This window comes from Pseudorca crassidens, chromosome 9 (assembly GCF_039906515.1).
Source record: "Pseudorca crassidens isolate mPseCra1 chromosome 9, mPseCra1.hap1, whole genome shotgun sequence".
NCBI lineage: Eukaryota > Metazoa > Chordata > Mammalia > Artiodactyla > Delphinidae > Pseudorca > Pseudorca crassidens.
Window position 1 is genome coordinate 56,348,687 of NC_090304.1, and position 13,639 is coordinate 56,362,325.

The 13,639-nt window shown below is 44.8% G+C and overlaps 1 protein-coding gene across 1 annotated transcript; it reads right to left on the reverse strand.

The window, feature by feature from the left end:
* Nucleotides 1-885: 885 nt before the first annotated feature.
* Nucleotides 886-10,119, reverse strand: KCTD14 (potassium channel tetramerization domain containing 14). Its single transcript, XM_067750470.1, has 2 exons — nucleotides 9,947-10,119; nucleotides 886-5,228 (listed from the first exon to the last, which is right to left on the reverse strand). Exons 1-2 carry the CDS (start codon nucleotides 10,016-10,018, stop codon nucleotides 4,566-4,568), a joined length of 735 nt encoding a protein of 244 aa, XP_067606571.1. The 5' UTR covers nucleotides 10,019-10,119; the 3' UTR covers nucleotides 886-4,565.
* Nucleotides 10,120-13,639: the final 3,520 nt, after the last annotated feature.

Genomic DNA, 13,639 nt, shown 5'->3' on the forward strand with positions numbered 1-13,639 from the left:
TGACCAGATCAGCTTTGGCAAGAGGAACTATACCACAGAGCCCACGCACAGACTCCATCCCTACCATCATGGCCACCTTTCTCATGACTCCGTTGAGCTCTGGGGAAAGAGGCTGACTGGCACGCACAGTTTTTTTGTTGTTGTTTGTTTGTTTGTTTTTATATTTATTTATTTAGGTTGCGCCGGGTCTTAGTTGCGGCATGCAGGATCTTTTTTTAGTTGCGGTATGTGGACTTCTTAGTTGCGGCATGCATGCAGGATCTAGTTCCCCGACCAGGGATGGATCCGGGGTACCCCCCGCATTGGGAGCACGGAGTCTTACCCACTGAACCACCAGGGAAGTCACAGGAATGCACAGTTTGGATCGTTGTGTCCATTTATGTTTTGAAAGCCTCTTCTAGAATGGGTGCCCTCTGGTGGGCATTCATAGGAAACACAAATATTTTCACCATTCCAAGACATTCATCTACATACCAACATCCCAGGCCTTCTTGTCCCCAATCTTCCACTCTCATACTTTCCAAAGCTTTGGCCAACCAGGAAGGGGCGGGACATGCAGTACCTAGAGATCAGTCTTCCAGGACACTGAGCACAGCAGAAAAGGGAAAAGAATGAATGGAAAGGGGGGCAGGGAAGACAAGGAAAATAAGTAGAAGAAAAATAAAAGAGGTGCTCTAAGAAAACAATGAGACCTGAAAACCTGGCACAGTGCTATGAAGTAGGGTGTCTCCATGAGGGCAATCTCAAAGGTTTTACTGTGTGTTTTTCCTTTGGATTATAGTGACAGTTATATTTAGCATTCAGTTTTAACTTTTTCTCCTCTGACTCTATAATTTTCTTTAGTTAATCCCAACAGATCTGAAAAGCCACATATACCCCTACAAATGAATAGAGGTGGTGTTTTTTTTATTGAGGTATAGTTGATTTACAATTTTATATTAGTTTCAGGTGTACAGCATAGTGATTCAATATTTTTATAGATTATACTCCATTCAAAGTTATTACAAAATAATGGCTATATTTCCCTGTGTTGTACAATATATCCATGTTGTTTATTTATTTTATACATAGTAGATTTTATCTCTTAATCCTATACCCCCCCCTTTTTTTTTTTTTTTTTTTTTAACCCTTTGGCCACACTGCACAACATGAGGGATCTTAGTTCCCCCAACCAGGGACCAAACCCACACCCCCTGCAGTGGAAGCAAGGAGTCTTAACCACTGGACCACCAGGGAAGTCCTTCCCATACCTCTATCTTGCCCCTCCCCCTTCTTCTCCCCACTCATAATCACTAGCTTGTTCTTTATATCTGTGAGTCCGTTTCTGCTTTGTTATATACATTTGTTTGTGCTAGTTTTTAGATTCCACGTATAAGTGATAACAGAGAGTATTTGTGTTTCTCTGTCTGACTGATTTCACTAAGCATAACACCCTCTAAGTCCATCCACATTGTTGCAAATGGCAGAATTTCAGTTTTTTATGGCTAAGTAGTATTCCATAGTATATATACACACATATCTTCTGTATCGATTCATCTGTTGGACACGTAGGTTGCTTCTATATCTTGGCTATTGTAAGTAATGCTGCTATGAATATTGGGATGTATGTATCTTTTGTTTTCGTCAGATATATAGCCAGGAGTAGAACTGCTGGGTCATATGATAGTTCTATTTTTAGTTTTTTAAGGAACCTCCGTATCGTTTTCCATAGTGGCTGTACCAATTTACATTCCCACCAACAGTGTATGAGGGTTCCCTTTTCTCCACATCCTTGCCAACACTTGTTATTTGTGGCCTTTTTGATGACAGCCATTCTGACAGGTGTGAGATGATATCTCATTGTGGTTTTGATTTGCAATTCTCTAATAATTAGTGATGTTGAGTATCTTTTCATGTGCCTGTTGGCCATCTGTTCATCTTCTTTGGAAAAATGTCTATTCAGGTCTTCTGCCCATTTTTTAATCGGGGTGTTCAGAGATGGTATTTTGAACATTACTAATGTGCTTTACTTATTTTGCTATTTCAGAGGAAGGGAGGAGATGGTATTATTGGGAAGGCAACCAAGCGTGTCAATTTAATTTATGTATTTCTAATTTATATCTTTTATGATATTTCTTTTTTTCATAGCCCTGTAAGCCCCACCACCTTAAATCCTTTTTAGAGCAAAGATTTAATTAAATTGTACTGAATTAAATTAATCTCCTCCCCAATAATTTTAAGCCATCTATAAATGCAATTTTGCTATATAACATTGCATTATATAGATGTAACTAAGTTGGCTTATTTCCAATTGTTTTGCTATTGTAAATTAAGTAGGATAAAAATAGTATGTTATCTTAATTGTATTATGGATTGGGAGTGGGGGGCTGGGGTATTGGAATTGCCTTCGTTTAATAAAATAGTTTGGTAAATTGCTAAGGAAGAGAGTCAGATCCAAAGGGATGCAGGCTAGAGCCAGAGCAGTAAAAGAGGTAGCTAAACTGGAACATGGTCTTTTGGCAAATGACAAGAACACAAGGGGGCTGGTGGAAATTTGGCATGCCTCGAAAGCCTCATTTTGGAACTGGCACAACTGTCACTTCCACACGTATACCACTGGCCAGATTAAGTCATGAGGCCAAGCACGAACTCAGTGGGGTGGGGAAGATTACTCCCACCTACAGAGAAGCATGGCAGGAATAGAGAGGGAAGAAAGAATAGGACACAAATACAATCTACTAGTGAAAAGCCCCTAGTGATGGGGGTGACTAAGGCACCCTTAAGAAGAAATATGCCCAATATTCAGTTTGAAGTTGTTGGCATTTCTGTGTGGTAAACTCCCCTTACTTGCCTGTATTTGCCACAGTCTGCTATGTGCACAAATAGCTGATGGGAGTGGCATTTGTAAAAAATAAGAAAAAGATCTGAGTGTTAACTCTGGGTAAGCATTGCGTAGAACAGCACAACAGGCTTAAGACATCTAGTTGATCCCTATGCTGAATGAATCTAGCAGAAACAGAGAACCAGAGCTGACCATAAGAAGACAAGCCCTCTGGGAATGTGCAGAAATCTTGGGGAGGACATTGATCTTTCCATAATTCATGAAACTGAGATTTTAAGCAATCCTATTTAGATCTTATGGAGCAGGGTATCTCCTTGGAATCAAATCTCAAAAGTGTAATTACTGATCAAAGGGTATGAACTTTTTTCAGGCTCTTGATGAGTAACGTTGAATGACTCATGATGTTAAGTTCAAATAGATATTCAGGATTTTTCCACTTTAAATTGTCAACCATATTAAATACCAAAAAAAGAAAAAGAAAAAGAAAATATAGAACAAGCTTTGAAAATAAGAAAAAAAATATACAAGCAGATGCAGTTACTGATTTAAAACGCTCACTGAAAATAACTATGTTCTGAGCGATTTTATGTTTAAATTTGAAATTCTCTGATTCAGTGTTAATTCCTTAAAGCTTCACAGTTAAACCTGACCTTCAGTCCCAGGGAACCCAGGATGGCTGGTAATCCTACTAGGTGGGGAACGGGGGCCATCTATCCCAGACCTGAACTTGGAGAAGGATGAATGTGTCCTCTTTAGAGTTACTTAATGTGTTTGGTTGAGAAGCAGAACCTGAGAGAGTCTCTTGTTTAAGTGGTTTATTGAGGATGTGTTCTCAGGTGAGGGGGAGGGAGGGAAGCAGGGTAAAGCAGAGGAAGACCACTAAGCAAGAATGTGGTGTTCAGTGAAGACTGACTTCAGCCTGATCCCACGAGGAGCTCTAGAATAGGAACTGCACCTCCTTGAGGTGAGGGATCAGTCTGCTGTACCTCCACACAAGCGAGATAGCAATTCTGTTCTTGATCAGATCTCAAAATTAAAGTGCATCAGAATTACCTGGAGGACTTCTTAAAACAGACTGCTGGGCCAACTCCCTGTTTCTGATTCAGTTGGTCTGAGGTAGGGACTAGAGAATTTGTATTTCTAACAAGTTCCCAGGTATTGGGGATGCTGCCGGTCTAGGGACCACACTTTGAGAACTACTGCTCTAGGTAAGAGGACAGCTGTGACGCTTTAGCAGCCAATACCCACAGCATCCGGGAAAGGAGATCTGAGCGCCGTCTACTCCAGGTATACTAACTTGGCATCTTCCTCATGAAGGCACATACCAGGGCTAGAAGATTGGACCACAAGCTGAGGCTGGGTAGATTACATTTTTAGGTCTGTCTAGACTCATGACATCCTATTATTTTCCTGTTGTCATCCCGCATCTCCAGCCAAAGCATTGTTGAAACATTCCAGTTCACCTCTGCCTTGCTATTAGACTTCAAGGGAAGGGTCTGGCAGGTACATGAGGCTTTAAAGAGGAAACAGCTGCACCTCTCTAGGCAAGTACAGTGGAGTCAGTTGCAATGAGTGGAAAGTCCTTAAAGGGGAAACACATATTTGGGGGCAAGACAAGTAGACCACCTTGGAAGTTTTTGATGTCTGTTTGTTTTTAAAATTAAAGGAAGATGGCTTTGGAAGGCAACCTTTAATTTCGTAAGTCCCACCAGAGCTCGTAACAAACAGCCCCCACCCCTGGGGATCACCACCAGCTGAAGCTGAAGGTATAGAAGTAGTCGGAGACCTTGGCCGGTAATGGACTGTTGTGTGAATAGTGTACCTGGTACCCTTGGGCCTTAATGTCCATGTTCATGCAGTCCAGGAGGTCCCTGATATCCAGGGCTGCCTTCCAAGGCCCGAATTTGACCACTGACCTCTTGTCCGCCTCCAGGGAGCGCAGGGCGTCCGCGCAGTTTGCATCATCCTTTTCGTTTTGTACTAGGCACACCAGAACTCTAGAGCAGCGCGCCGCCACGGCCTCAGCACGCGCCAGGCGCACCATAAGCTCCAGGTTCTCACTGTAGCCTGGCACCTGCAGCAAAAACTGCTTCCGAGCTACCTGCTCACCAAAGATCTGTGGCATGTCCTCCAAGAGTTTGATTAAAGGCTTGATTTCGTAGAACTGAGCCTCACGGTACACCTCGGGGATGTGCTGTGTGGGCAGCTGCCCACTGCGCAGATATTCCAGGATGGGTCCAAAATAGGTGCCGCAGCGATCGATGAAGAAGCGTCCCTCCGCATCCAGGCAGGCCTTGGCGGAGCTGCAGAACATCTCTGCCAGCTTTGAGCCTGGGAGTTTTCTCAGGGTGCCCAAGGTGGTGGTATAGAACTCACCCCCAACGTTCAGCTCCACTACAGGAGATTCCTGGGGGCACAAGAGGCAGAGTGAACCCACAGCGCCATCTCCAGGGAGCTCATGATTTATTCTCATCCAAAGAACAATACCCTACAGAATTTAGGGGAGCCATAATGATTGGCTTCAGCTTATTGGAATGTCCATCTTACTGAAGGGGGTTATATTTATGCTGTACAGCTACAGAGAGTAGGCATTTTAAGGAAGAAAAATATTTTAGTTTGATATAAGAATACCCATTCAAGCATTTGCATTTTCTCATTTAGGTCACAGAATATTAGTGGAAGCAAGTCACACGGACAATACCTCTAAAGCGTGTGGCCTGTGGCTAGGCTTTTTCCCTCCCTAGGCCTCAGTTTCCTTGTTTATAAAGTGAGGATATGGGGACTTCCCTGGCGGTCCAGTGGTTAGGACTCTGTGCTTCCACCACAGGGGACACCGGTTCAATCCCTGGTTGGGGAATTAAGATCCCACATGCCATGTGGCATGGCCAAAAAATAAATAAATAAACTATAATGAGGATATGGAGCTATTGTGAAGTCAAGAGTTCCTGACAGGGATGCTTAGATATAAGATACAGTAAAAAAAAAAAAAAAAAAAAGTGGGTGGGGGGAGGTTGGGGGGTACAAAACATTTTCAACCTTTCAGAAAGGCTAAAGAAATCACACATGTATTCATTCAGGAATCATTTCTTTGGTACTTACTGCATGTCCACATCCGTGCTGGAAGTGGGGATAAAAATTCTTATTTCATATAGAGCAGAAGTTCTGATTAGCAGTTGGCATGACTTTGATTAACAAATGTAATTTGATGGGTATTTTTTCAAAATATGGGCCCATGGGATTAAATAACAAGAATATCCTTGGTGGTGACAAGGTTGGTAACACCAAATACAACAGGCGTAAAACTGCCCCATAAATGGTAAAGTATGGTGCAAATGTATGTTAGATTTAGCTGTTCATCAGAATTTTTAGAGGCCTCTTCTCTAGATCAGACCTTGGGCTGAGCACTAAGGATGTGGGTGAGACCCATGTGATATCTGCCTGGAAATGCCCACAGGCGAGTGCAGAGAGGGACCTGGAAAGAGACTGAGGGTCGGGCTGCATCTGGGGAATGCTGCCACACAGACCTAACAAAAATACCATAATACTCTATAGCAATTATTACACATGAGGTGATACACCGGTTGTTATCCTTACAAACCCAGCTTCCTGAACAACTTCCATCTTTTAAAATTCACTCACTCATTCAATAAAACACGTATGTGCCTATTTTGTGCCAGGTAGCTGGGACACAGTGAGGAACAAGCAGGACACAGAACCTCCCCTCACAGTCTAGTAACTGTGCAAAGTGCTTTACATACACTCTGCAACTCAACCCTCATAGTAATCCTATGATGAATGTATTAAATCCCCATTTTCCAGATGAAGAAACTAAGGCTTAAGGAGGTGAAGTTCAAGTTGCTTAAGACCAACCAGCTACTAAGCGATAATGTCAGGATTTGAACTCAGGTCTGATTTACCACTTAGTCATTACATAAATTGATTTTCAACCTTCAAACACCTCCACTCTTCAATCCCTATTCATCCAACAGACTGTAGGGAGGACCTATTCCACCCAAGCCTCCTCTGAAGCAGATGGACAGGACAAGGTCCCTGCCCTTGAGGAGCTCATAGGGGAGAAAGGGAAACAGATGGCTTAAATGTGTAGGTGCTGATGGGGAAGACTCAAAGGTAGAAGGGATTGGCTCTTTTTGTAGATGTGTGTTGGAGGTTGTCAGGGAAGGTTTCCTAGGGGATGTGATGGCTGCTGCTGTGGAAAAGATCTACAGTATTAGGGGGAAGGCTGGATTTCCAAACTGGAGACTCCACTCCAGGTCATTACAGGGCCAGGGATAGGGACAGGACTCAGGAATGTCCTTCAGTCAGATTTAGGTGTGACTTCCTTTTCAGCTTGTCTGTGGGCTCTACCTCTAAGATTAAAGTACTAGAATTAAGAGAACTCAAGGCAGCCAAACTGCTGGGGAGAACTGAGTTGCCATGGCAACAGCTCCTACCAAGGGACAGTTCTGCTAGCTGGAATGGAGAAGGGAGAAAAGAGGTTGCAGTCTGACAGCAGCCAAACAATACAGCCCTGAGAAAAATAAGCCCAGAACCTGTGACGCCCTCTTCTTCCCATAAACCTCAAGGTTCCTTGGCAAGGCTGTTTAGTTAACCCTAAGGTGGCTCTGTAAAGCAGGCAGTTAAATGTGAATTTGCAGACTTTAACCCCTGAATGGATCGATGATGGACTCTCATCACTCCTGTACCACTGAAAGCTCTTAACGTCCCCACATTACAGGCGAGGAAAGCTCAGAAAGAGGGGTCACACAGCTAGGAGGTGAGGAAGTTGGAGCCGGGATCAAATCCGTATCAGTCTGACTTCAGGGCAGTGTGGATGCCCTACCCCCACCCTCCCAACATCCAGTCGCACCGCTGCCAGTAATTAGCTATGTTCCTAGGGCATCGCACTTCCTTCTCTGGGCCTAAGTTTAGTCATCTATCAAATAGTGAGGCAAAATCAATGAAGAGAACTCTAAGACTCTCCAGCTTTGAAAGTTTAATGAATCCAATCACTTCAAATGTTGTTTCTGAAGCTCATTTCCAGATGCTACACAAAATAGTCCCCTGCCCTGATATTCGCAGCCCCATTTCTTTATCAGCCAAGACCTGGGCCCTGTTCCCAAGCTTCCTAATTATGTCCCTTTTCCCTCCATGTTTTCTAAAAACTCCAAATCTCTTTGGAAATCCCAGACCTCCTACCTCATCCATAAGTACTACTGTGTGTGTTTCGAGCAGATAAAGACTTCTTTTCCATCCCTCGTCCAGACCACCTGCCCTTCCTCATGGCCCCTCTTCCCCACCTGTTCTACCAGTCACCCTGCTGGAGCATTCCTGAGTGGGCAAGCCTGACCCAGGCCCTGTGTGCACAGGCCGGGGAAATGTGGTCTTTAGTAGCCTCTGCTGGGTACCAGGCTACTGCTGGCCACGAGGACACAGGGATGAATCAGGCCCAGCTCTCATCCCACCAAACATTCATACATTTCCTTAGGTCACACTTAGTCTAGTCAGTGGAGGGACACGCCCATTCATATGTCTCCCAAGCCCAAGATCTCTCCCCACACCACAACTTTGACCTTTTCCCACTGTACCGTATCTCGGTCGTCTGAGCCAGAAACCTAGACTCTAATCTTGCACTCTGCTCCTGTCCTCAACCTCCCCACACACAGGTAATCAGTCACCAAGTCCTGGCCATTCTAAATGTGTGGTCAGTTCCATGGCTCCCAGCTCCCTCGAATATCCTCCCCCAATCCAGTCTCTATTCTGAAACCAAAGCAGTTTCTCTGAAGCGGAAATCCAGTCTGGTCACCACCTGCATTAAACACTTCAGTGATCCCACATTTCTTTACAGGTTAACTCGAGACTCCTTAACAAGGTTTACAAGGTCCTTTGCAACCCTGGCAATCAACTACCAGAGCCAACTACTGCTCCCCAACACCAACCCATTCAGAGCAGGCTGGGCCCCACTGCCCCCAGGACTTCACTCATTTAACACCCCCAGTCCCTTCAGTCAGCCCACTCATCCTTCAAGGTAATTCCTCCGGGAATTTTCTGGATAGGTTGTCTCCTTGTGATTTCAGAGGGCCATGTACTTCCCCTTGTCATGGTAGTTACGTCTCTTGTAATTCTGTTCCTTCATCTGTATCCCACACTAGATTGGGAGGATCCTAAGGGAGGACTATCCCAGATTCATCTTTATGTTACCAGTACCTACTACGGTGCTCAGCACACCAGGGATGCTCCATAAGTGTCTGCTGAATTGAACTGCACTTACCCTCAGCACTGACTTACAGGAGCGCCTGGTATTCTGATAAAGGCCAATCTTGCCCTACTTGGCATCATGCACGGTGCTGGCTTCCTCCTTTGCCCGGTAATTAATTCAGACATTTATTGGGTACCTTGAGCGGCCCCTGCCTCTGAGCAGGTGACACTGTCACTAGCCAGGAACAATAAGGTTATCGTCATCCTATTGAAAAGAGCCACAGTCGCCCCACTGCTGGATCTGCTTTCCCTTCCTACAAGTCTTCAGGATGGCACGTAGCCGGGGAGAGGTTAAGTGTTCTGATCCTTGAGTGTTCTGGGCTTTTTCTTGATCCTCCCCCCACCCCCCGGGCCCCCCACCCAAGCCCTGGGAGGGAACGGGCAAGCAGGAGGGCTCAGGACCCAGCCAGAGGTCAGGGACAGGCTAGAGAGGGTGGGTGAGGGAATGAATGATACTCTGGCCAGCCCTCAGTTGGGTCTACTCCCACCGGCAGGAGGGGAGGGGCAGGGGAAGAGGAGGGGCAGAGGAAGAGCAGTGGACTGGGGCAAGCCAGGGCACTGAGAGACGAGACGCAAAGAGAAGAAGGAGGAGACAAAGGCAGCCAAGCAGGAAAGAGGGCATAGAGGAGAGACTGGAGTGAGCCGGAACCGGAATCGAGGCTGTGGCGCGGAAGGAGAGATCAAAGCGTTAGGAACTGACCAGGTGAAAAGAGAGCGCCCAGCCGCAGGCCGAGACGGGCGCGCCGGAAGCTGGGGAATTCAGACCCGCGGGGAGGGAAGGACGCGGGGCCCTGGAAGGAGTGAAAGAAGGGAGAGGCGCGGGGCCGGAGCCGGCAGGGTCTTCTCGTCCACCCAGGGCTTCGCACTCACCGTCCGCCGGCCCGCGGGGGTCACGGCCCGGCGCAACGGCCGGGAATCGGGCGCCGAGGTCAGGCTCATCATCCCGGCCCCGCAGGCGCTGGCGCTGCGCAGCCAGGCTGCCGCTCGCCGGTCCCGCACAGCCCGCCACGTGCGCGGTACTTGTGGCTGGCGGAAGTGCTCCTTGCTCCCGCCCCGGGGTGGGGGGAATCTGTACCCAGGGTGTGGTTAGAACCCTGATTGGGCTGGAGTTGGAGGCCTTGCGGTGAAACCTTAGGCTAGTCACTGTCCCTCTGTTGCCTGGTGTTGCGGGACAGCCAAATGGGGGAGGCAGAGGGAACTGACATTGACGACCTTGAGACTGTCTCCACTCACTACAGTCCTAGGGGTAAAGGATGAGCGACACCCATTTTACAGGTAAGAAGAGTGAGCTTCCAGGAGATAGGGCGGCCAGTTATTCACCTCAGATCAGCTGCTGAAAGTGCAGAGCATGACCAGTGATGAGAAGAGCTAGGTACCTTTGTGTGAGTTATCTTGCTTGTTAAAACATAATCCATATGAAGGGGGGCATTACTCTTCGGTAGTATGGGCTTGCATAATGACCTTCCAAAGAGGACAGTATGGAAAGAGGAGGGGAAGAAGAGTAACCGTACAGTGGGGAAAATGACAAACACAACTTCAGCCAGGTGATCAAGATCAACATCAGAAGTCATAAATCATGATGATAGTATGTATCCTTGATATGATGTGATGAAAATGGCACTTTGCCTCTGTGATCTTCCTCCCCAAAACCCATAACCCCAGTCTAATCATGGCAGTTCCTCAAAAAAAACAAAAACAAAAAACTACAAGTAGAACTATTATACGATCCAGCAAATCTACTTCTGGTTATATATGAAGAAAATTAAAAGCAGGACCTCCAAGACATATTTGCACACCCATTTCATAGCAGCATTATTCACAGTAGCCAAGAGGTGGAATATCCATCAATGGATGAATGATGCATAAGCAAAAGCGGGATATATGTACAATGGAATGCTATTCAGCCTTAAAGAGGAAGGAAATCCTGTCACATGCTACAGCATGGATGAATCTTGAGGACATTAAGTGAAATAAGCCAGTAACAAAAAGACAAATACTGCATAATTCCACTTATATGAGGTACCTAAAGTAGTCAAATTAATAGAAACAGCAAGTAGAAGAGTGGTTACCAGGGGCTGGGGGGAGAGGGAAAAGGGGAATTGTTTAATGGGTAGAGAGTTCCAGTTTTGCAAGATGAAAAAGTTCTGGAGATCTGTTTCACAGCAATGTAAAAATATTTAACACTACTAAACTATACCCTTAAAAATGGTTAAGATATAAATTTCATCTTATGTGTTTTTTAACACAATTTTTTTAAAATATGACTTTTGGTCATAAACTAATGGTATAGAAACTTGGAAAAAATAATAACAATAGTAACCAGACAATATCTGGTGAAAATAAATAGAGCTTTGGAGTGTGACAACTGGGAATGGAACGCTAGACCTGTCGTTTACCAGCTGTGTGATCGTCCATCACTTCCCCTCTCAAAAGAGCCCAAATTTCCTCTTTGTAAAATACATGCAAATACTTACTTTCTGGGTTGTTGTGAGAATTAAGAGGAAAACAATCTATCGTGTTTCCCAAACTTCCCTGTTGCTAAGACTCTCTCAGAATGCTTGTTGAACATCATTCCAGAGCCCCACCTCCAGAGTACTGAAACCAAATTACCAAGGAAGAGCCTGGGAACCTGCATATTTAACAAGCATCGTGTCATCTTAGAAATTTGGGAAAAACTAGAATGATGCATTTACTGGCCTAGGAAGAATGGGGCTCAGTGAATGTCAGTGCCCATTCCCCCGACTCTATGACCTCACCCTTCCAACATCAGCCCATCCAGCCGTGGATAACTTTCCAATCTTTTCTTCCTCCCCATGTGGGTTGTCACTCCATTTAATGTTCACCCAAGAGTTACTGATACTGACCTTAGCTAGGGGTTAGGGGCTGCGGACACAAGTGTGCAAGACATGTCTGTTCCAAAGATATGAACACAAATAACTTTAATGAAAGAGTAAATGAGCATATGAAAATATGCTGGAAGTCCATGTTGCTGGAAATCCTCCTACTAAAAAGCATCTCAAAATATTGAAAATATTGAATATATGTATGTCTATATGTCTGAGCTCTCAAGAAAGTCAAGGAACTTCTCTGAGGTGCTCTGAGATGTTTGAACACCAACTCCATGGACTCCCCTGGGATTATCTCCAACCCTGAGTAACCTAGAACTTTTATTTTCAGGGGAGAGATGGTAGGAGACAAAGTCTGGGCCACTCACAGGGTTGGGTGTCAGATCAGAGACTATAAAAGGGTAAATTATTAAAAATCCACCACTCAAATGTGAATGCTGTGGAAACATCTATCTCATTCCTCGGTTCTAGGTAGAGAAAAGTCTCCCCTGAAAAATTCTGGCAATAAGCTAGAGCTCAAATAGATCCAGGGTCCAAATATTCATTTTTTTCATGATCAACAAGAGCAACAACAACACGGAACTTAATTTAAAACGGACCTGGATTGGTAATGCCCCAGATGTCTGACAAAATGAAAACCCTTCCTGGAGGTAAGTGCACAGTCAAACCAAGCCTCAAAGAATTCACACAGATAGCAGTCCAACAAATGCAAGCTCAGAATCAAAAGTCACCACAAAAGGACACAAGGTACAGTGAGCAAGAATCAATAGATCCACAAGCACCTCAGATACTGAGATTACTGGGTATAGAATATAAAATAAGTGTTTACTGTGCTTAAATAACTATAGAGAAGGGTGTATTTAAAACCTGAGTGAAGACCAAGAAGATATGATCAGAAATGACCAGGTAGGCTTCCCTAGTGGCGCAGTGGTTAAGAATCTGCCTGCCAATGCAGGGGACACAGGTTTGAGCCCTGGTCCGGGAAGATCCCACATGCCGCGGAGCAACTAAGCCCGTGCGCCACAACTACTGAGCCTGCGCTGTAGAGCCTGCGAGCCACAACCACTGAGCCCGCGTGCCTAGAGTCCGTGCTCTGCAACAAGGGAAGCCACCACAATGAGAAGCCCGCACACTGCAACAAAGAGTAGCACTTGCTCACCATAACTAGAGAAAGCCTGCACACAGCAACAAAGACCCAATGCAGCCAAAAATAAATAAATAAAATAAATAAATTTATATTAAAAAAATGACCAGGCAGATTTGAAAAAAGCCAAATAGATCTTCTAGAAATGAAAAATAAAATAACTGAAAAGTTACTGAAAATTACTAGGGGTTGAGAAAATGCAATCAAAGGGAGCAATGTTGTACTATTTTTCATCCATCATTTTGGCAAATATTGAGAGGAATAACAATGTGCCAGAGTGGGTAAGGATGTAAGAAAAGAACTCAAACTTCACTGATTGGATGTGAACTGCTGTGATCTTTTTTGGAAAGCAATACGGCCATAGCTACTAAAATTTTTTAAAAAATACAGATATCATTTGACCCAATATTTCCACTTTTGAGAATCTATCGAATTGAACTAAAAGCACTTCTCTGAAAGGATATATGAACAAATATGTGTATTACTGTTTTGTTTGTGATGGCAAAAATTAGAAATGTAGACATATGGTTGAATAAACCATGGTTTGTCCATGCCGTGGAATTCTATGCAGCT